At 50.1% G+C, this 22129-nt stretch overlaps 1 protein-coding gene across 2 annotated transcripts in view; it reads right to left on the bottom strand.

The window, feature by feature from the left end:
• FLNC (filamin C) overlaps positions 1–22129 on the bottom strand; it is a 102443-nt gene that overhangs the window by 45738 nt on the left and 34576 nt on the right. Inside the window, exons 5-19 of one of the 2 annotated variants that reach the window (XM_061638006.1) lie at positions 19061–19179; positions 17562–17639; positions 15763–15925; positions 14913–15113; positions 11879–12004; positions 9385–9522; positions 7431–7557; positions 6856–6992; positions 5647–5840; positions 5285–5398; positions 3968–4111; positions 2440–2563; positions 1679–1839; positions 1002–1092; positions 422–591 (exon numbers count right to left, since the gene is read on the bottom strand). In XM_061638006.1, the coding sequence (XP_061493990.1) occupies positions 422–591; positions 1002–1092; positions 1679–1839; positions 2440–2563; positions 3968–4111; positions 5285–5398; positions 5647–5840; positions 6856–6992; positions 7431–7557; positions 9385–9522; positions 11879–12004; positions 14913–15113; positions 15763–15925; positions 17562–17639; positions 19061–19179 (2087 nt within the window). The remainder of the gene's footprint in view (positions 1–421; positions 592–1001; positions 1093–1678; positions 1840–2439; positions 2564–3967; positions 4112–5284; positions 5399–5646; positions 5841–6855; positions 6993–7430; positions 7558–9384; positions 9523–11878; positions 12005–14912; positions 15114–15762; positions 15926–17561; positions 17640–19060; positions 19180–22129) is intronic. The other variant, XM_061638007.1, reaches the window with a different exon arrangement.

Below are 22129 nucleotides of genomic sequence, written 5' to 3' on the forward strand. Positions count from 1 at the left end.
GGGCGGGGTAAAGATAAAGTTTCAATTCAATTCAATTCAATTAATTCAACAACAACTAATCATCATCATCATCCTGTGGGTTATTATAGTTTCCTGGTGGTGCTGAGCACTCGCTGCAAGAGGTCTCAAGTGCCACTCCTCTCCTCTGCTGCCATCACTGTCTCTCTCCCCCACCCACCCACATACACCCCTACATTTCCCAGGGGAAAGGAGAGGTGTTCTTAGGTATCCAGAGTGCTCCATGCAAGCCATTCTGAGCAAGGGTTTTGTTTTTTGTGGGGAGGGGGGGAGCAGGGACCAAAGGTGAGGAAGCTTTAAACTAAATGAGCAGGTGTCCCCTAAGAAATGTGAAGAAGTTCTTTTGGACAACCAGCCCAGAAGCATCCTGGAGAGAAAGAGGAGGGCCCATTATCCACCTCACCTGCTGCACGGCCGTGTACTTGACGGTGTAAGAGTAGTCGTGGTTGTCGATGATCTCAAAGTCGCGCACAACCTCGCCCTTGGCGGCACCGGCAAAGTGTACATCCAGCTTGGCTTTGCCAGCCCCCTTGGTGTACACTGTGAAATGGGTGGGCTTCCCAACCTCCACACCTGAGAAGAAAAGGGCACAGTGGGGCACAGCCAAGGAAGTCAAGGATGGTGCCCCCTGCCGTCTCCTCTTAGACTGCAGCTCCCTAGCATCTCCCACCCCATTGGGCCCTGTCAGCTAAGGTATCCGGCTGCAGAGGGATATGGCTTCCTCAGGCCGTCCTTGTGGTAGAGGACCTGCTTTGCATGCAAGAAGTCCCAGATTCAATCCCCAACGGCATCTCCAGGGAGAGTTGGGAATGAAATGCTGGAGAGCTGTGCCGAGCTGGATGAATCAAGGCTCTGGCTCGGTAAAGGCAGCTTCTTCCTGCTTGCTTTCTCCCTTCTGCCGCTGGACTCTCTTTGAGCTGTGTCTCCCTGCATGCCAATAATGTATTGTCTTGGGTGGGCCCGTTTCCTGGGCCGCTGCTCACCTGTCCGGCTGAGTCCAGGCCCCTCGGCCTTCACCTTGCTGGCGTCGTGGGAGGGATCCACCTTGATGTGGAAAGGACTGATCGGAATCTCCTGCGGGGGGGGGGAAGAGGAGCAAAGGAGAAAAGGGAGATGAGCGAATGCTGTCGAGGCGTAACCTGTGAGGTCAGCTGGACCACCCTTGGGCCTGTAGGTGAAGGAAGAGGCAGAGCCTCTCTCTCTCTCTCTCTCTCTCTCTCTGTCTCTCTCTCTCTCTCGGCACTGTTTCCTGTGCATAGCTCCAGAAACAAGGGACCCTGGTGCTGAAGATTGCCAAGGTGTTGAGGAGAGGACCCTGGTCTTGAGGACTACCACCCCAGAGAGAGTGGTCTATGTGCCCACAGCTCAGCTTTAGATTAGCCCTCTAGGCAAGACAATCGCTGCACCTTCCATGAGGACTGGAAACTGAATTTGTTTCTAGGAGGAAGGGCCATAGCTCAGTGCCAGAGCACATGGCGCTTTGCATGCAGAAGGAATGGCTGAGAATGCCCCCACCCCAAAACCCTGGAGTGCTGCTGCCCGTCAGCGTAGTCAATACTGAGCTAGATGGACCAAGTGCCTGTATAAGGCCAATGATCTGACGTTCCCTTTTCCCAGCATCCTCCAGTCCAAGCCAGCACAGTAGCTTCCCCTTCCTTACCTGGTTGGCGAAGAGCACCATGATGGTGTAGCGCCCGGGGCCGGGAGGGGTGTACTTCACCGTGAAGGTGTCGTTGTCATTCTTGATGATGTCAAAATCGATATCGGCCTCCACCGGCCCCACCACGCCTGGTGCACACTTGATGCCGATGCTCACATCCCCTGAAAGACAGCCACCCACAGTGGGGTCCATTGAGTGAGATGGGCCGGAGGTGAGAAGGACCAAGCTCTGCTCTGCACCTAGAGGTGCTGAAGCCAGGCGGCAAAAGGGCCCCAGTCCTACATAAACCTGCTCCTGGAGCCCCATCCTTTATTACTGATGCTGTGGGCTCCTTCGGGCAGAAGGGCAGGATGTAACTTGAATAAATAATAGTTTACTGCTCATGCGCCTTGCTGCGACACATCACAGCTGATACCATCTCCAGGCAAAGCAACAGCTAGAAGCATCATCACCCTGCCTGAATCCCTGCTAAAGCCCCTGGCAAGAGCCAATGGAGCCATGCATCACGTGAGATGGCTCTGAAGTCAGCACTCCTCAGAACTCAAGGCTCCACTGGAAGCCAGATAGGGGAGTGCTCACACGCTCAGGTCCTGCTCGTAGGATTCCCAAAGACATGGAAGGTCAGCGTAGGCAGTACTGAGCTAGATGGACCAATGGACTGACTCGCTCCCTCAGTTCCTATGATGCAATGAAGCCCTTTCGTGAGCCAGCTGAAACCCAGAGGTCCCCATCAGGTCTCAGGAGGGATCCTTCCCCCTTACCTTGTCCAGCCTCGCTGCAATCCACCGTGAAGTACGTGGGCTCATTGGCCTTCAGCCCTGTCTTCTCAACTCCAGGGCCATAAACTTTGACTTTGTTAGGGTGGCTGCCTTCACCAACACTCACCTGCCCGGAAGAAGGGGAAGAATTTAGAGGGCGCGCGTCTTCCCACGGGGACAGGTGGGAAAGGCAGGAAAAGAAAGGCTCGCTGCAATAAGATGCAGTGATGACTGGGTCTCAGGCAGGGCAAGGCCTCTCCTAGCCCTGCTACCCGAGAGATCCATTAAACTGGCGACTGAGCCAGGGATTAAGCAGAGGAACTGCTGCAGGCAAGGCCTGTGCTTTACTGCTGTGTAATGTCCCCTCCCTGCCCCTGATTTATTTATTCATTCATTCATTCATTCAGTTAGTCGTTCATCTGGCTGGCTACCCAGCCACTCTGAGCGACATACAAAGCAAAAAACATATAAAACATCAAAAACACCAAAACCCTAAGCAAGAAAGCTAAACAATAACATAGAGACTAACTCAGTTACAATAAGGCTTCTCGTCTGTATAGTCCAAAAAGTGCGCCTTCAGGTGGAAACTCCTGATGTGAGTCTTCCCACCCTAGCACAAAGACAGGTGTGGGTGATAGTCCATATGCAAGACCGAAAAACAACACCCCCTCTTGATCTCAGCATCCAGCGTCCAGTACATTTGGCGGGGGGTGGGGCGTGGCAAACAACCCCTTAAAGTCGCAACTAACAGGGAAGTTCTCTTCAGAAGCCAAAAACAAAGGCACTAAGATGTAAACACGGCCGATGTTAAGAGCAAGCAGACAGAGGTCAGATGGTAAGATAGTGGCGGCTGCAGGGGCGTTCCCCCGCCCTCAGCATTCACCGAAACATCATCGCAACAGTACGGTGTTCCCAGGGACAGGCCGCGGCACCAGACCTGCCGGAAGGCCCCAGCCCAGCTCCAGCTTCAGCCTGGCTCGATGCGAAGGTGGCGGCGGCGGCGGCCTGGTGTAAATGTAAGCACCAAGCTGCATCCTGGTCAGGTACGAGGGAGACGGCATAAAGAGCAGGGAGGCTGCCCCATATTTCCAATATGTTGTAGCCTCCGGCAAGGGGAATTTAAGTAGAAAATTACCCCATAAAAGCCGTCAGTGGTGGAGCTCCCTCATCCATAGCTGTTGCACCTCCGCCATCTTCAACCATCTTTTGGAAATTTCTTGGAAATACATCCCACTGTCTTCAATTTGGCTTATACCCTGCTAAGTCTACATGAAAATGCCACCCAAGTCTGTGGCCTATTTACAAAACACTCAATCTACACTTCGAGTTTTGGTATGTGATAAGAGTCAGACATTGTGCATCAGTGGGCTTAAACTGGAAAGTTTCAGTCGTCCTAAGCATTTTTACTTAAAAATTATATGAAGTTTTTCCATGGCAGAAGCAGATGACCCTCCTAACTAGGAGACAGAGCGACATGCACCGCTACCCGACTCCAAGGACTTCCGCTTCGCTCCACACAAGCACCACTCACCCGGAAGGGACTCTTGGGAATGTTGACGCCTCCCCAGCTGATGATGATGGTGTGCTTGATGGGTTTGGTGGGGACATAGACGCAGGAGAACGTGCTGTCGCCCTTGTCCTTGACCTTGATATCAATGGGGACGCCTTCTGCATCCTGGAAACAAAAGGCCTGTCATGTAAAAACCAGTCGCCAGGTTCCATCTCTTTGCTGACCTCGAGAACGGCCAAGAAATGGGAACCAGGGAGCATCAACGCAGGTGAGAAGACTGAGGCAATGCAGGTAGGGGCTGCCTCAGGATAAAGCAGCCTCCTCATCCTGGTTCCCTCCAGGATTTGGACTACAACCCCCATCAGCCCCAGCCAGCACAGCTGATTGGGCTGGTGGGGACTATGGCTCAAAACACCTGAAGGGCACCAGGTTGGGGAAGGCAGGAATAAAAGCCTGCTGGCCTTTGATCTTGTTTGCTGCAGGGATGGAGAACATAGGAAGTTGCCTCGCACTGGGCCAGACCATCTAGCTCAGTAATGTCCGCACTGTTTGGCAGCGACTCTCCTCCCAGCCCTACCAGGGGATGCTGCTGGAGATCAAACCCGGGACATTCTGCATGCAAAGCAGACACTCCGCTCCCACTGAGCTGAGGCCCTCCCGACAACGGGCCGTGGCCCTCCGGATGCTGCTAGACTACAGCTTCCACCACCCCTGGCCATGCTGGCGAAAACAGATGGGCGTTGAAGTCCAGCAACATCTGGAAGGACAGATGTTGGTTTATTCCTTTGCTTTCTGGGCAAAAGGCAAGCCACGAGTCTGCAGCTGTTGCCTCCAGCAGTGTAGTGGCAAATTCAGAAGTGCAGGGGCCCTTCATGGTAGTCACAGCCACACTTCCCACCCCCCTTTTTGCTGCTCGGTTGAGAATGAGATCCTTGCTAATGCCTCCTCCCACAACAGATGTCACCAGGAGCCAATCAGCACGAAAGGGGAGAGTGTAAGCTACTGAGAAGAGGCTTTCACTTTGATTGGCTCCAGTCACCAGGAAAGGACAAGGAGGCATGTTAGAAGACTCTTCTCAATGGCTAACATACTCCCCTTTCACGCTGATTGCCTCACAGGATGCTGGAGACATAGGGCTCCTGCTCCCAGAAAAGGGTCTACGACTCCCCAAGACCCGGGACGACTACACTCCTTGCTGACTCTCTTTCAACCCCCCCTCCAACCCCCCCTCCCTTGAATGCATAAGAAGAATCAGAGACTGAAGCCAGTTCAAGGGATAACATCCCAGAGTGACACACGGCAAAAACGGTTACCTCTTTAGCTCTCTTGCTTTCCTACCTGGGCGTAGATCTTGAGTGGGGCCTTCCCCGCCCCTCTGGCGTCAATGGTGAACTCCGCCGGCTTGTTCACGATGCAGCCGACAGGCTCCAAGCCAGGGCCAAAAGCTTTTACCTGGAAGAGGTGCAAGAGACAGAGGCAAGGGAGTCAGGGCAGGTGGGCAGAGCCTCAGGACACCATGACAACCGTAGGGATGCGCATCTCCCGCAGTTCTGCCACTCCAGTGCCTGTTCACAGGGGAGCGGGGCAAGGCAGCTCTGATCAGCTGTGCCAGGGTTCCGGCGGCTTCCGGAGGAAGACATTCCTTACAAACGCAGAGGCCACGCGAGGCGGGTTAGCTGGCCAGGCTGGAGAAGGCCTACCTTTTCAGGGAAGTAATCCTTGGTGGCAGGCAGGACGTGGGCAATGAAGGGGCTGTCCTTGATGTCTTCGTCATCGCAAATCACATGCACGGCGTACTCGCCCGGCTCGGTAGGCCAGTAGCGGACGTCGCAAGAGCCATCCCCTTTGTCGTCACACTCTATCTTGGCCTGTGAGGGGCCCTCAATGGAGAAGCCTGTAGGGAGAGAGGGAGAGGCAAGCAGTTTAAGCTGAGAGGCAGACTGCCACTGGCCCATATCACTGTTCCGCACCAAAAAGGAGGTCTCAACCAGTGGGATCTGCAACAAAATGTTGCAGCGTAGCCTCACCCCCTAGCAGGAGGTTCCTGCCATGCCCTGCTCCACAAGCTATAAGGCACCCCGGAAATGCATTCAGCCCCCTCAGTTTTCCAGTTTCCAACCGACACGCAACACTTTTTGGGACGTGAAGTTTTTTGTTTTGTCTTCTTTCTTGTTGTGACCCCTGGCATTTATTTGTCTTAACTGTCCTTCTGCAAACATTGCAGTTCCATGAACATTGCCATTACCTTCCCTTTTGTTTCTCGGTGTAACCATTTTTTCCCCAATTTCTGTCTGCACACACCACCTGAGTCTGCTGTTGTGAGAACAGAAGAAGAGCCCGGTGGATCAGGCCCAAAGGAGCCCATCTAGTCCAGCATCCTGTTCTCACAGCGGCCAACCAGATGCCCCGATGGGAAGCCCCCCAAGCAAGGCCCGAGTGCAACAGCAACTCTCCCCTCCTGCGGTTTCCGGCAAGCGGTATTCAGAAGCATGCTGCCTACGACCATGGGGGTCACTGCATGGCCATCATGGCCACTAGCCACTGATAGCCTTATTACCCTCCATGAACTTGTCTGATCCTCTTCTAAAGCCATCCAACTTGGTGGCCATCATCACTGCCCCCTCTGGGAGCCAATTCCACTCTTTAACTATGTGCTACGTGACGGAGTGATTCGTGACAGAACACTGAAATGATCCAAAACCCAAACAATCGGGTTCTAGATAACGTCTGTGTTTTATCCCAAAGGGCTGGGAGGAATAAAATAAATCATTTAGGGAAATGTTCTGAATTTGAGTAAAGAGATTGTTTGGTTGGCCTCCCTGGTCAGGCTGTTTCAGCACTGTGGCTGAGAAATGGTCCCCACTGCTTTAGCCCAGCCTAGCGGCACAATGGGCACCTCTCAGGCTTACCCAGCGTGCCCACTTCCGTGCCAATCGCCTCTACAACGAAGTCGGCTGACTTGCCCACCATGCCGGTCTTCAAGCCAGGCCCCCAGGCCCTGACTTTCTGCACCCCAGCCTCCGGTCCCACCTGCACCTCAAAAGGACTGAAAAAGAGAGAAAAAACTAAGTCAGTGATACAGAAGGAAATGCCAGATTCGGGCCCGGTCCTGCAACTGGAAACAGCCTTCCCAGGATTCACCCTCAAGTGGTGGTCAAGTCGAGTTCAGCTACACGATGCATGTGCATAGATTTCTCTCATTTTGCACAATTTATCCTGCGTGTTTTCTGATTTGCATAATTTATTCCCCCTACAGCGCCAGAAATCATATTCGGTTATCCCTTTGGTTGCCGAGATTTTACTAGGCATCCCTCGCATGTTTTCAAGCATATCTTCACCACCATGAGGACTAGAACCTTGCTTTAAAAAAGGAAGACAACCAAGGTTTTCCAGAGGTTAAATTCTGCCCCCCACCCCTGGTGTGAGACTTTGCCCATTTTCAGCATGTGCAGGATTGCACCCTGCTACACAACTTTGCTCTTACCTCCTTGGGATGGCATGGCCGCCCCACGTAATGGACACCACGTATTTCCCAGGCACCATGGGGAAGTATTCACATTCATACACCCCATCGCCAACGTCCCGGACCTTCACTGGCTCCTCGGTGCCTTCTGTGAGAAAGTGGGGAGGGTGGCAGGATAGGAATGGAAAGAATATGAGGACGTGTGTCCATACCAAGTGCCCAGCCAGCCAGTCGCACTCCGAGTAATTTTGAGCAAACGCACCAGTTCCATTCAGCTCTGCTGCATGAACACTTGCACACTGGCGCATAGCAGAGGCACCATGTGGCAGGATGCAGATCACACGAGACTGTTGCAAATGCATGTAAAGCCAGCCTAGAACTGAGCCAGGAACTGGTGGTGATTGCATACATATCCTATGCGTTCAAAACTGCCTGGCCAGGGCCAGAAGAGAAACAGCTCCACATAGACAGTGTCAAAGCATCATTCCTCTGGGCCTGGCGCACACTTGAAAAGCCCATGATCTCACGTCTGCTTTGAAAACATGGAGGATTCATTGGTGCCTTTGAGGGTTTTTTGGTTCCTTTTGTTTAAACACCTTACATTTCTAGTGGCTGCCTGATCTGTGTTTATAGTCAGCCACGGCAGAATAGCATGCATGTACATGCATATATATGAATTACACGTGAGGGACAAGTCTCTTTTCTCTCTGCTCTTTCTCTGTTCAAGAGGAGGGGCTGCCACTTCAGCCCACTGCTCAGAGTGTTACTTGTTCTTTTCTAACATTGCTTTTGAATAGTTCTAGCCAATCTTACAAGCTCTGGACACACCATATTGAATAACACAGGGAAAGAAATTTGTATAACAATTCTCAGGGAATGTAGCCTCAGTGTTTTCTTCAAAATAATGGGTTTGCAACCCTGATTCAGCACCTGCCTGGGCACCCAGGCACTGGCAATTCTACTCTTGGAGTCTGCGCACAGAACTCAACAGCACCAGAGAAGCCCCCCCTTACCACCAGGGGGCAGCACTGACCGAGACTGTCTTCCTTGCCAATCAGTCACACAGAGCAACGCGTCCAGCATCCAGAGGTTGTCAAAGTTGGGCATTTGCTCGGTCCTCACTTGGGCATAGGGCCTGGTCAGATCAGAGGCAGCATCCCTCACCATATCTGGCTTTCTCCAGTCAGGCCAAGCCTTGTGCCAAGGGAGAACCTATCCTAGACCCCTTTGCAATAACGGCACATGGGACTATGGGATGCAATTGCAGTTCATCCACGTCAGCTTCAGCACTCACAACCCCAACCTCGCTAAACTCTGGATGAGATTGGATTGCATCTGAAAGTCCCCTGCACTGTTGGAATTCTCCCCTGGAATTCTCTTATTGTTTTATTCTCTGCTCCCTGCCCCCTCTACCCAAAGCAGTTATTGGGCCCTCCCATGACCCCATCCACAAAGAGCTTAGCACCATCCAAGACAGAATACCACCTCATCTGAGCCATTCCTGGCCCCTGACAGCAAACTGCATTATTGTACCCAAGGCATTTTGCTGTCTGAGGCAAGGGGGCAGGATGGCACCCTCCCATTCCACATAAAGAATCTAGGTGGACAGGTGACAGGGCCGGTAATCTCCACTGCAACTGGAAGCAGCAGGGTACCTTACAGGGTCTAGGGCATGAAAAAGGCCGTAGTTCAGTGGGAGAGCCTCTGCTTTGCAAGCAGAAGGTCCCAGGTGCAATCCCCAATGGCATCTCCAGGTAGGATTGGAAAAAGACTCCTCTCTTGAATCCCCAGAGAGCTGCTGTCAGTCAGTGTAGACAATACTAAGATAGATGGACTGGTGGTGTGAGTATAAGAGTCTTAGGGGGAATAGGAGGCTGCTGCCCTGCCCCCCCACCATCTACTGCCTGAAGCAGCCCAATGGCAGAGCCGGCCTTGATGGCGGCGGAAGGCACAGGGTGCGTTTCCCAGCACTTACTTGGTCCCTTGACCACAACCTTCAGCTCCCCAGTGCCGGCTCCCTTGGTGTGCACCTTGAAGTCCGCCACCTCCTTCACACGCACTCCCTTGGGTTGGAGCCCACGGCCCATGGCCCGGCAGGAATTGGGGCTGCATGCTGCAAAGGAGAGAGAAATAGAGGTTAGCATCAAAAGAGGGGTCTGGCTGAGTTTGTCACTCTCCATGCACCTGACCTCTAGGACTCCAAATGGGCACTCCTAGCTGGGGGCTGGGATTTTTGGGGGGGGGTGAGGAAGGGGACACAATTCCTAAAGGTTGCCAAGGCCCAGGACTAGTCAAGCACTGCAACGCCACCCAGGTGCTGTGGGCAGGCTGTTATCCAAACGGACGTTTGCACACAAAGGGTCACGTCCTGTCAGGCTTTTGAGCAGCTTGAACAAGATCCTCCATGCACTGTCTCTGATGCACAAGAAAAACAAGCGGAAGGGGGCATGTCAACATCTGAAAAGGCCTCTTCCCCAGTTACCACCGGCCCTAATCTCTGACACTGGGGACAGATGACCTTCACAAGTGGACAGGGCCATGTGGAAGCTGGCAGTCAGTGCAGATCTCTGAGCAGGGGTGTAACATGCTGACAGGCTCTCACCCCTGTCAGCAACCATGCTGCAGCATTCTGCATTAACTGCAGTTTCCGGGGCAAATGGAAGGAAGGCCCCACATGGAGTGCATTGCAGGAATCCAACCCCAGGCCAGAAAATGTCCACCTCCTGACTTCTGGAAACACCCAGACCTCTGAAAACATCCCCAAGCTCCCATTTGACTGCCATTCCCACACACCCCACATGACACTGCATAGCCAACGAAAGCCCCAGTGTGCAGTCATCTGCACCTTCTTCAACCTATTTGAGTCTAAACAACTCAGCCGCAGTGCCTGAGCTCCATTTTTACCAAGCTGCTACATAACAATCAGCCTATTCAGTCACTTTTGGGTATAACATTCCGTATATTTCTCTAGGGCGGAAGGTCTGTGACGTTGACCATTCTGGCTCACTTTTTGAAACCAGCCAGCCAAGCACTTGCACCACCTTGCTGGGATTTTATTACCCTGCTCAGCCCAATTGCAACCGCACGTGCAATTTTCGATATGCACATATATTTAAATGCAATTTACATGTACAAAAAGAGGAAAAAATGACATGGAGGACAGGTGTTGGGGCGGGGGATGGAGAGAGATGTATTATTGAATTAGCAATGATAGATTAGTGCAGGGATAGCCAACCTAGTGCCCTCCAGGCGTTATTAGCCTTCAGCTCCCATCAACACCAACTATCAGCCATGCATGCTAGGGCTGATGGGAGTTGGAGTCCAGCAACGGATGGGTGGATGAATGGATGCCCCTCAGACTGGCACAGCAGGCAAAAGCCACAGAGATGCAAAGGGGACAGGCTGCCACTCTGACTGTAATGCAGCTCCTGGTGAAGCATGCTGGTCCTTTGGTGCAGGCACTCCTTTAATATGCATGCTCTCAAGTCCACATCACAAGCAGACAGAAACTGACAGATGCATGGAAAAGGCCAGCTATGGAGCAAGATCTGGATAGGAGCAGCGCGATGCCATGCAGAGCCCAACATTCCTGATGCAACTCAAGGAAGAAGGGACACGGTGGTCAATCACCCTGCCAGAGTTGCGGGTTGAGTTCCCCCCGCTGAGAAGGAGGGACCCCATCTGAAGGCTGTTTCTCCCTGCCCTCCACCTTTAGGTTCTGATCTCCCAATGCCACCTTCCTCCTGGGCTGCTACCACCACCCAATCATTGCCTGTTCTGTTGCAAGCTACAAGCGGAATTGCAACTGAGTTTCCACAGATGTTCTGATATGTGTATATCACGCTATGTTCCACCCACAGCAGCGTGATGTAGCTGCTCCGGGTGGAGCCGTTTGAAGCTTAGCACCCATTCACCAGAGCCCTTGCAACACAGCCATTTTACGACCCCGTTTTTAATCAGCCTGTTAATTAGCCCTAAAACCCTTTTCTACAAAAGACAGATCTAGCTCTATCACATCAAAATGCTGTAATGTTAATTTTGTATTATGGTACAATAGCGCTAACACTAAAACCTGAACTACTAAGACGGTGCCCTCCAGATGTTTTGGACTACAACTTCCACCAGCCACTTAGGCTGATGGGAGTTGTAGTCCAAAACATCTGGAGGACACCAGGTTGGGGGAAGGCTGAATACTCCCTCTTGGAGCAGTATGAAGCAGTTGGCAATAAAATAAGCGGAGGTCTTGCAAGGGCTCTTTTAAGACCTTAACTTATTGTATTGCAAGCCACCTAGCAACCTTTGCAGATATAGGGATAAAAAATGTATTAATGAAGCCTTCTGTCCCCTCTGTGAATCAAGGAGCCAAACAAAGAAAGCAGGAGTTGGGGGCTCTGCCCATGCAATGCTGTGCCGACTCATGCTGGGAAGCGCGGGCACAGGCAAGGCTTAGCTAGGCTTGCACTACTAACTTGGTTTACGCGGCTTGGGCATAGTGGGGGGTGGGATTTTCTTGGCCTTGTCAGCGGGAGGGGTGCGGATGGACTGAGGAATGATCTGAACGGGGGTGATGCTGGGTGGAGGCGGGGGAAGCAGCTCTGCTGTGTCAGAGGAGAGAGGAGAGGATGAGTTAGTGGGTATGATGGGATGGGGAAGCAAGAGTAGCCCAAAGTCTGGCTGGAAGCCTCCCCACAGAGCAGACAGTGTGGACCCACAGAAGGCAAAAGGAGCCCAGTGCAATGGGGAAGCAAGTGAATCTTGGCCTCAGTTTGCCCATCTGTGTATTGGGAATGCTGATCTCCCGATTGTTTGCCTAACGCAAGCATGGAGAAACCTCTGCCCCGCAGACCAGGTTAGGCTTGCCAGGCATCCTCATTTGGCCTCCAAGGTTGTTTTTTCCCCAGCCTGTAAAGTCAACTGTAAAAATAGCCACGGCTGCAAAGGAACAATTGGGGCCTTAAGGGTGCACTCCCAATAACAATTCCTCTGTAAGTGGGGCTTGTATTTCGGCGCCTTTCTAATTGGGCACCAACTGCACACTCCACTGGCCCTGGTTCCACCTGGGAGCTCCTGAGCAGAGTCGAACCCTACTGCAAGAGGGGCTTGCATTTAGCACTGGCCCGCTTTGGGCTGCAATCTTGGACTTGAATTCAAGGCGGGGCAGCAAAGGAAGTATCCGGTGCACACTCTTAATTCTCCCACATTCCTCCTTTGAAGTTGAATAATGGGCTCAAGTTGCAGGAAGCCAGATTTCAGCTGAGCATGAGGAAAAACTTTCCAACTGTTAGAGTGGTAGACAACGACCTGGGGAGGTGGTGGGCTCTCCAACACTGGAGGCCTTTGAGAGGCAGATGGACAGCAGCCTGTTAAGGATGCTTTAAGTTGGATTTCTGCATTGAGCAGGGTGGTGGACTTGATGGCCTTATAGGCCCCTTCCAACTCTATGATTCTAATTACCTGAAGTCATATGATGTCAGGTGACTAACAGGTGGGTGGCAGTGCCCACACATTAAAAGTGGCCAGTTCCCCACCTCTGACTTAATGATGAGGTGGAAGCTAGAGATCAACCCTGGAACCTGTTCACAAAGAATAATAAGACAGCTGCCTCTGAGCTTGCTTAGAGTGCATTCCCTTCACCAGACAGGGACCACAATCAATTCCCCAAAAGCTCAGATTTGGGGAGAAGAGCCTCTCGGTCTGGTAACTCACTGAGTGACCTTGCGCAAGTCACTGTCCTTCAGACTCACTTTCCACATCTGAAAAATGGGAACACTAACAACATCCATAAGTACATTTTACTCAGAAGAAGTCCCAATGAGCTCAACAGAGCTCATGTCCTAGTAGTATGTTTAGCATTGCAGCCTAAGAACTTACCTCAGAGGATAATTGTGCGGTGACCCCAAAGAGAATGCAAAATGGCAGTGTTCTGTACATTATAACATATAACATTCATTTTCCATGAGAAAATGAACACCAAGGCTAGAGAGAAGAGCTCAGCTGTATGGGGTGGGGGAGTGTTGTCAGGAAGCTGTGATGTGTCAGAGATTCCTGTTTTTCACTTGCTTGCTTGCTGGATTCCAGGCCTTTCTGTTTCCTAGGAACATCCAAAATGCAACCAGAAGGAAACTATGGCCTTTATCAGCTAGGGATTTTGCAAAACATTTGGGGCAGGACTGGAGCAATGCCCGCACCCCAGAGTGGCACAGAGGTGCAAATGGGCCCCACAGGAAAGGAAAGATGAGAGAAGTATCCATCTCAGTCCAAAAGCCAAGGGGGGGGAAGGATTTTAATAAAGATAAATTCCTCATGCAGGAGGCAAGGAGTAACTGACAAAGAGCTTATTGTATTCAAAACGCTTTTGGCCCAGTGAGATATTGGAGTGCGTTTGCCAACAAAGAATTTAATTGAATGAACAAAGGTGCCAGGTGCACCTCTGTGGAGGCCTTGCCACCCTGCTTTGTGAGTGGGGGCTTGTAACCCCACCCAGGGTCTGCAGTGGGCTCAAGGGACCCTGCACCACTACCGCTAGCCAGGCTTCCCTGGAGGAGGTAGGCCGCCTTCATAGCACTTCCTGGCCCATGACAAACTCAAAGGCAAGAGGTGTCACAAGCCCGCTTAGGGGGGCATAGTCTCCCCCCACCACTAGTCGAGGGACAGCCCTGTGAAGTCATGGCTTTTCTTTGGACACTTCTGGTCCTTCCAAACAAGCTCTGTTGCTAGGGAACAGGTTTGGGCCACTAAGGATTCTGGGGCCAAGAGTGGTGCCTCCGGACCATCCAGGGATCTGGACCAGTAGCCCCATTTTGCCCAATGCATAGTCAAGGGAAAGGTTTGGTTCCTCACAGTAAAAACTGTGAGGGGGCATTCCTTATTACTGGGGTCCCCAGGGTGGCCCTCTGCCCCTCATAATGTTCGCATTTTTAAAAAAATAAGGTTTGGGGGCGGGAGGCTGTCTGCTCTTTTTTGTCTGTTTGTTGAGGGAGGGTAGTCTGAACCTTGCCAGTTTTTCTTCTGTGAATGGGTATGTGGCACCCACAACGGTTTCTTTGATTTCCAAATGTGCCACCTAGCCCAAAACAGCTGGGAAGCCATGTTGTCATGCATATTTATTTTCCACTTTTCCTCCAAGCAGTATATGTGGCATACATGAGGTTACCCATTTGTTTTCGCACAACAACCCTGTGAGGTAGAGTCAGGCTGAGAGATTGCAACAGACCCAGGGCTCTCCCCATGACCAACCTTCATACCCGAATAGGAAACTGAACCCAGGTCTCCCTGTTTAGGGTCCAGCCCTCTAACTACTATACCACACAAGTGCACCAAGTCTTACCCCTCAGACCGTAAAGGCTTCTGCTGGTTTAGTGTTAAAGAAGTCATTAGAAGGGCGCTTTGGAGATGAAACACAGGCATGGAGGTATGGAAGGGGCAAGGGAGGAAGCTGTGGTGTCAGAAGGGGTTCCCAAGACGGGTCATGCAGGAAGAGAGAGCAGCGGCGTATCTCCTTACCTTCGGCAACATTGACAGTGAAGGGGCTTTTGGGGATCTGAGCTCCAGCAAAGGTGACATAGATCGTATGCGGACCCTCCAGGACAGGCCGGTAAGTGCACCGGAAGATGCTGTCGCCTTTGTCCTCAAGCACCACCTCCACGGTGTCACGGCGGCCCTGGGGATCCACGATCACCACGCCCACGTCGCCTGTCCCTGCACCTGTCAGGCAGAGATGCTGTGAGAAGCCCAGTGCGCACACCCCTACTCTGCTCAAGCACCCCTGCTCTGCTCAACCCACCATCCACCCAGTCTAAGAGAAAAGTAACGTATAGGGCAGAACTACATGTAACGTGGGAAACCACGGTGCTCCCAAGCCAGTGTCTGGCACATGTCAGCTGGTGGGAAGTGGGTGCCTCACTCTTTCCATCGCCATCAGTCCTCTCCCCACCCCCTGCCGTTTCCCCGGACAAGGCCCTGAATCCGGAGATAAAAGGAAGCTGTGTTGCATGCAGTGCAAAGCTAAAGCCACGAGATGTGGCAATGGCAGCAACTTAGATGGCTTCCAAAAGGAATTAGACAAATGCATGGTGGCCTGTCGACTGTTATTAGCCATGCATGGCCATATTCAGGGACATGATACCGAGATGGTGAAGGCAACGGACAGAGGACTGCTGTTGCCTTCACACCCTGCTCATGGGCTTCCCAGAGGCATCTGGCTGGCCACTGTAGAACCCACGATACTGGCCTGATCCAGCAGCCAGCCTCTTCTTATGTAATCTGGCTCCCAGCCACCATCTGGGCAGGTCCTATCGTGGCGCAGGGGACCCCCTGGCCCTATGCCCTCTCCTGTCCCCCAGAGGTCACTTACCTGCTGTGTAGATGTCAAAGTAGGTGGGCTTGTTGGCCACATTGCCCACAGGTTCCAGGCCTGGGCCTCGGGCAGTCACCTTGTTGGCATCACCCAGGGCCATGCCCACATTGACTTCAAAGGGGCTCTTGTCAATATTCTGCCCAGCAAAGAGGACTGTGACCTATGCCAGGACCACAGAGGGGAAACAGGGTGAATTTCGGAAAACCCACTCTGGGCAGGCACACAAGCAAAAGTTCAATCAAAATGATCAAGGGGTTGAAGTCTGTGTCTGCGCTGGAATTGCTTTTTAATATGTTCTTAAACCTTTTTTAAAATGTTTTTAATCTTAGAAGATGTTTGAAAGCTGTTTTTTAAGAAAGTTTTTAAAGATGTTTTGTTTTAATGTGTTTTAAAGTTTGTTTTTATGATGTTTTAAAGTTTTTAGTGCTTTTGTTTGCCACCCTGGGCTCCTGCTGGGAGGAAGGGTGGGATATAAACCAAATAATAAATAAATAAACTTCCCTAGGAGGAAAGGTTGCACCATTTGGGGCATTTTAAGGTTAGAGACAAGGAAAGTAACCCAATAGAGGCATATCAAATTATGCCACTAGAACTTAGGAATGTTCAATGAAGCTGAATGTTGGAAGAAACAGGACAGACAAAAGAAAGGACTCCTTCACTATGTTAAACTGCAGGATTCACTCCCACGAGAGGCAACGATGGCCACCAACCTGGATGGCCTTAAAAGAGAGTGAGACAAATGGAGGATAAAGCTATCAATATCTACTAGCCAGAACAGCTACACTCTCCCTCCTCTATCGGAGGCGGTATACTGATTTGCTTGGGGGCTTCCCATTGGGGCATCTGGTTGGCCACTGGGAGAACAGGAGGCTGTCCCAGATGGACCCCCTTTGGCCTGACCCAGCCGCCAGGCTCTTCTGATGGGCTGGAAAGGGCTTCAGGGTCAGAGGCTCTCCACTCTGGTCCTAACCCACCCTACACTGTAGGCCACATAAGAGCAGCTCTAGCTTCTCTCTCATGCCTTCAGGCTGAGGACAAGCAGGCCCTTCCGAATATAGGGGAAGGCAAGGTGAAAGGCAACGGAGAGCAGTACTGCAGAGCACCACAGCAACTAAGATCTCAGAAATAGCGCCTGAGCTTTCTTTTTTCCTCCTCCCCTCCCAATCTCTTTTTCTTTCCTGCCCTGACTTTTAGAATGTAGGTTTGAGGGCAGAAGACTGTCTTAGTGTTTATTCATTTATTTATTAAATTTATATCCTGCCCTTTCTCCCAGAAGGAGCTCAAGGCAGCAAACGAAAACACTAAAAGCGCTCCTAAACCGTATTAAAACAAAACATCTTTAAGAACATATTAAAACAAAACATCTTTTTTTAAATAAAAAAAACCTTTTTTGTCTAGCGCAAGATAGAAAGGCTTTAATTAATAAAGAAAGTAGGCAAACAAATCTCCATTATCATGAGACATAGAAACTTGAGATGTGTTATATAAAGGTTATTTACTCAGGATGCTGCCAAACTCCATGTCAGATCCCAGTTCCTGCCCTTACTGGGCTTAAGGATGACACAATGCATACCAGCTCTTGCGTTGCTGTCTTTATTCCTGACAGGCACTTTGTGGTCCCTAACAGCTGCATGACAGACGGAAACGCAATAGTTGAATTTATCCATTGAAAAAACCCACACCTGTTGGTTTATCTGCTTGTCATGCAACTGCTAAAGGCACAGCACCCGTAATGGGAAATAACCAGCCCATGCTTACAGACCACCAAGATGTAGACGTGGGGGAGAGTCTCTCACCTTATGCAAGCCAGCCACTTTAGGCACATAGGAGACAGAATACGTCCGGTTCTTGTCATTGTTAGCAACCACTTTGGCCTGGATGAGGGACAAAAGCAGAAGACGTTATTCCAGGGAAGATCTATCATCACCACGCGGGGCTGGCGGCCCATGTCAGTGGGGCAGTGGAATCCGCTCCGGGTTTTAGTCCAAAGTTTCAAGAAGCTGTCCAAGCACCTTGGGCAGCTCCTTGAAAGTTCATGCTAAAACCTGGAGCGGATTTCACTGCCCCACTGACATGGAACCACCAGCCCCCACTGATAATAATCACTCATCAGTGATCAGTAGTATGGGGGGGGGGAAGCATTTGGATTTTCTGCCACAGACACGCCCTTTCTTTGACCAGCCCTGCAGGATGCTTTAGTGCAGCCTTCGCCAACCCGGTACCTTCCAGATATTTTGGACTACAACTCCCATCAGCCCCAGCAAGCGCAGCCACAGTAATCCAAACCATCCAGAGACCAGCAGGCTAGCAAAGAGCTGCGTTAACACCTCCCAAAAACATTGCATGGAGAAACTTCTGCATTTCGGCAGAGGCCTAACATGAGTCAGTCTACAAAAGCAAGCTAGCAAATCTGGAGAGAATCTGGAGTTAACCATGGCTAGCTAAGCAGTGTTTAAGCAGAGTACTAAACCTTGTGAGAAGCACAGGGAGTCTGTTAATTCATTTAACAGAATTTATATACCACTAGATTGTAAAAAAACAAAAGGCACAACCATCTTAGTGGCTTACAAGAAACATTAAAATTATCAATGTAAACAGTTAAAAACAAGCAAATGAAAACATTTTGAAAACAAAACAGCAGTAAACTAAAAAGAGATTTAAACAAATGTAACTTCTACATGCCTGGATAGGTTTGCCTAAACAAACATGTTTTAAGCAGGCACTGGAAAAAATACAGCGATGGCGCCTGCCTGATGTCAATAGGCAGGGAGTTCCAAAGTGCAGGTACTGCCACACTAAAAGAACAATTCCTTACGAGTGCGGAAAGAATATTATGCAGCACCTCTAACAGTGTCTGTTCTGCAGAGCGAAGTGCTCGAGCGGGTACATAAGGCAGTCTTGCAAGTGAACTGGTCCCAAGCTGTTAACGGCTTTATATACCAACAGTAACACCTTGACCTTGGCGTGCTAACACATCGGCAACCAGTGCAGATCACTGAGCAGAGCTGCTACATGCTGAAGGGCTCACTCTTGTCAGCAACTGTGCTGCAGCATTCTGCACTAACAGCAGTTTCCGGGCCAAGCGCATGGCAAGCCCCACTACAGCTCCAATCACCCCTGACCATTGGCCGCCATGGCTTAGGCTGATGGAAGTTGGAGTCCAGCAATATCTGGAGGGCCACCCCTGCCCTTGGTAGAGGGTAAAATGTGTGTAGCAGAGAGAGTGGGGGTAGGGGGGAGAATGTATTCTATCTGCAGTCTTCTGTCTAGATGCAGGGCCCCACATCGCCGGTACCTCTTCTGTGTGTCCTTCGGGATCTTCGATATACACCAGCACTTCCCCCAATCCTGCCTCAATGGTTTCCACTGTGAAATGGGCTGGTTTCAGCACTGTGTTCCCATGTGGCTCAATGCCTGTGGGGAATGTCCAACACGTTAGCCAGGTATAGCAAGGGAACGCATCCCTTCCAAATTCCTTAGTTATCAGAGTCATGTAGAACATCGTCCCTATTCCACGTTAGGAAGGAATGGGATGGAAGACTGCAACAAAATATAGAGGGGGCCACAGTTCTTCTCTCCCCCATACCCAACCCAGCCAACAGTAGCTATTGTGGCAAGGGGATCCAAGGCTAAATCTGTTCAAAGGGGCAAGTATCTACTCAACACACACGACCATAATATCATCAAGAGGCATAATTAAACCTGCCCCTGCACACAGATACATTCACTCATTTTGGATATAACATTAAACTGCCCTGGGCTCCTACTGGGAGGAAGGGTGGGATATAAACCTAATAAATAAATAAATAATAAACAAATAAACAAACCACGGTGTAGTATTACGAGCAAGTCTGCTTCAGCCTCAGGCCTGCACACTCCCTGCTAGTCAGGTACAGCTGCAAGGAAATCAGATGCTCTCTCCCTTCATGCTAACCAGAGTTTATTGTTACCCAAACTCTGTAGTTTTGATTATGGTTTGCTATGGTTAACAAGCCAGGGCCACAAACCACAGTATGTTCCCTAACAAACCATAGTTTAAATGAACCAGACTTTTCCTGTTCAGGCATAGCAATAAACAAACACCAGTTGGTTTATAACAGGAAGTGGATGCTTCCAGTCTCCTCCTTGCCGTCCTGCTAGAGGAAGAAAGGAGGGGTGAACATGTGGCCGTAGTACTTGTTTGTTCAAGGAGCACTAAACCATGGTTTAGCATCACATCCAAAATGAGTCATTTTATAAAAGATGGAGAGAGCATCCAGCAACTTCAAAGTTACTTAACAGCAGCTCTCACCAATCTGGTGCCCTCCATATGTTTTGGACTACAATTCCCATCATTCCCAGCCAGCTCACTGAGCATGATGACAGTTGTAATCCAAACATCTAGAGGGCATCAGTTTGGCAAAGACTGCTTTATGGCATATCCGTCCTACCAGTTTAACTCCACTTCGAGCCTGTTCAAATGTAGGGGTGTTTCTCGCATCAACGTCTTTGGACGTTGAAGAATGAATTCCCAGGGCATTAAGAAAAAAGATAATTCCCAGGAAGGATTGCTGACTGATCAGGAAAAAAACCGACCTAGATGTGGCCTCTGAGGTTGGCAAAAATGATAACAGATGACAAAGAAAAGGCAAAGGTTCTCAATTCCAAAAGAGGGTCTATGGCCCTCCAGGTAAACTAAATGTACACGTTGAAGGGGCAGGATTGCAGCTTGAGATTGATAGCCAAATAGTTAATCTCTAGGGCCTGATGAACTGCATCCTAGAGTAATTAAGGAACTGGCCGAAGAAATCTCAGAACCACTATCTATTATCTTCGTGAAATCAAGAGGATGGCTGAGGTGTCGGATGACTGGAGGAGGGCTAATGCCCAAATCATGTGAAGTACTAGTTCCCCTCTATTTGGAGTACCAACTTGAGTACCATGTCCATTCTGGATACTGCACTTTAAGAAGGATTCATTCAAACTGGAACAGATTCAGAGAAGGGCAGCAAGATAAGGCACATGGACAAAAAGGGCTCCGGCTGCATTTTCTTTCTTCTGCCAGATATGTAGGCGTCTTTAACAGCCACATGAGAGAGAAATTTAACCTTTTGCCCATCTCTGTGCTGGGGGTGGGAGAGAGCTCACCCTGTTGAATTTTGGCCTGTCAGGCAGCTGCTAAAAGAACGTGGAGGTGCCAGCCAGAAAGCAGGACAAATCCCTGATGACTGTGGAAGGGAGGAGGCATGTTTTGCAAAATGCATTGCCAAATATAGCTAAGGTCTTCCCAGGCTGAACCAGCAAATCGAGTTGGGGGGGGGGAGTCTGATGCACCCTTTGATGCTTGCCAAGGGGAAATCAGCGAAAACTGTTTCTGTCAAAGCAGCTCAAGTGATGCTACCCTCTGTTTATTTGCACTGCTATTATGAGGGGGAATGTGTTGGTTTCCCAAATTGCAAAGTGGCCCTTGCAGTTGTTAGCAGGAGGATAGTAACCTTTGAGCTCCTCCAGACAACCTACTAGTGAGCATTCATCCTGATCTGCTTGCACAAAACCTACGCAAAGGTTAGATTTTATCTAACCTTTGTTCTGTTTATGGGTCGTTCCACAACGAGCATTCATCCTGATTTGCTTGCAGGGTGTTCTGACCCATCTTCCCTTTAGTCATTTGTTCATCCCACACTTTTCAATGCATTTCCCTGTCATTTTCCAAACAACACAAATATCTGTTGCTGCTTTTAAAGCGGCTTTGTTGTGCTAGGGCAACAGAGCCCTTTCCTGCACTTTAAATGCACGCACCAAAAGTTCTGGCGTGCAGTTGACAGTCTGGGGGCATGCTTTAGCTCAGGTCACTGGAATCTTTGGGCCTCCAGATGTTTATTTATTTATTATTTGATTTATATCCTGCCCTTCCTCCCAGCAGGAGCCCAGGGCGGCAGACAAAAGCACTAAAAACACCTTAAAACATCATAAAAATAAAATTTAAAATATATTACAACAAAACATCTTTAAAAACATTTTTTTAAAAAGCTTTAAAAACATTTTTTTAAAAAGCTTTAAAAACATTTTTAAAGGGTTAAAAACATATTTTTTAAAAAGAAGGGTTAAAAACATCTTAAAAAGCAATTCCAACACAGATGCAGACTGGGATAAGGTCTCTACTTAAAAGGCTTGTTGAAAGAGGAAGATCTTCAGTAGGCGCCGAAAAGGTAACAGAGACGGCACCTGCCTAATATTTAAGGGGAGGGAGTTCCACAGCCAGCATGGGATGATAGGAGCTGAAGTTCCGCAACATTTAGAGGGCCAAAGGTTCCCCCACACCTGGTCTAGCTGTAGGTCTGGTAAAGTTTCACCTGCTGATTCAGGAGCAGGCTAGACCAAACTT

Source organism: Rhineura floridana, chromosome 8 (assembly GCF_030035675.1).
Source record: "Rhineura floridana isolate rRhiFlo1 chromosome 8, rRhiFlo1.hap2, whole genome shotgun sequence".
Lineage (NCBI taxonomy): Eukaryota > Metazoa > Chordata > Lepidosauria > Squamata > Rhineuridae > Rhineura > Rhineura floridana.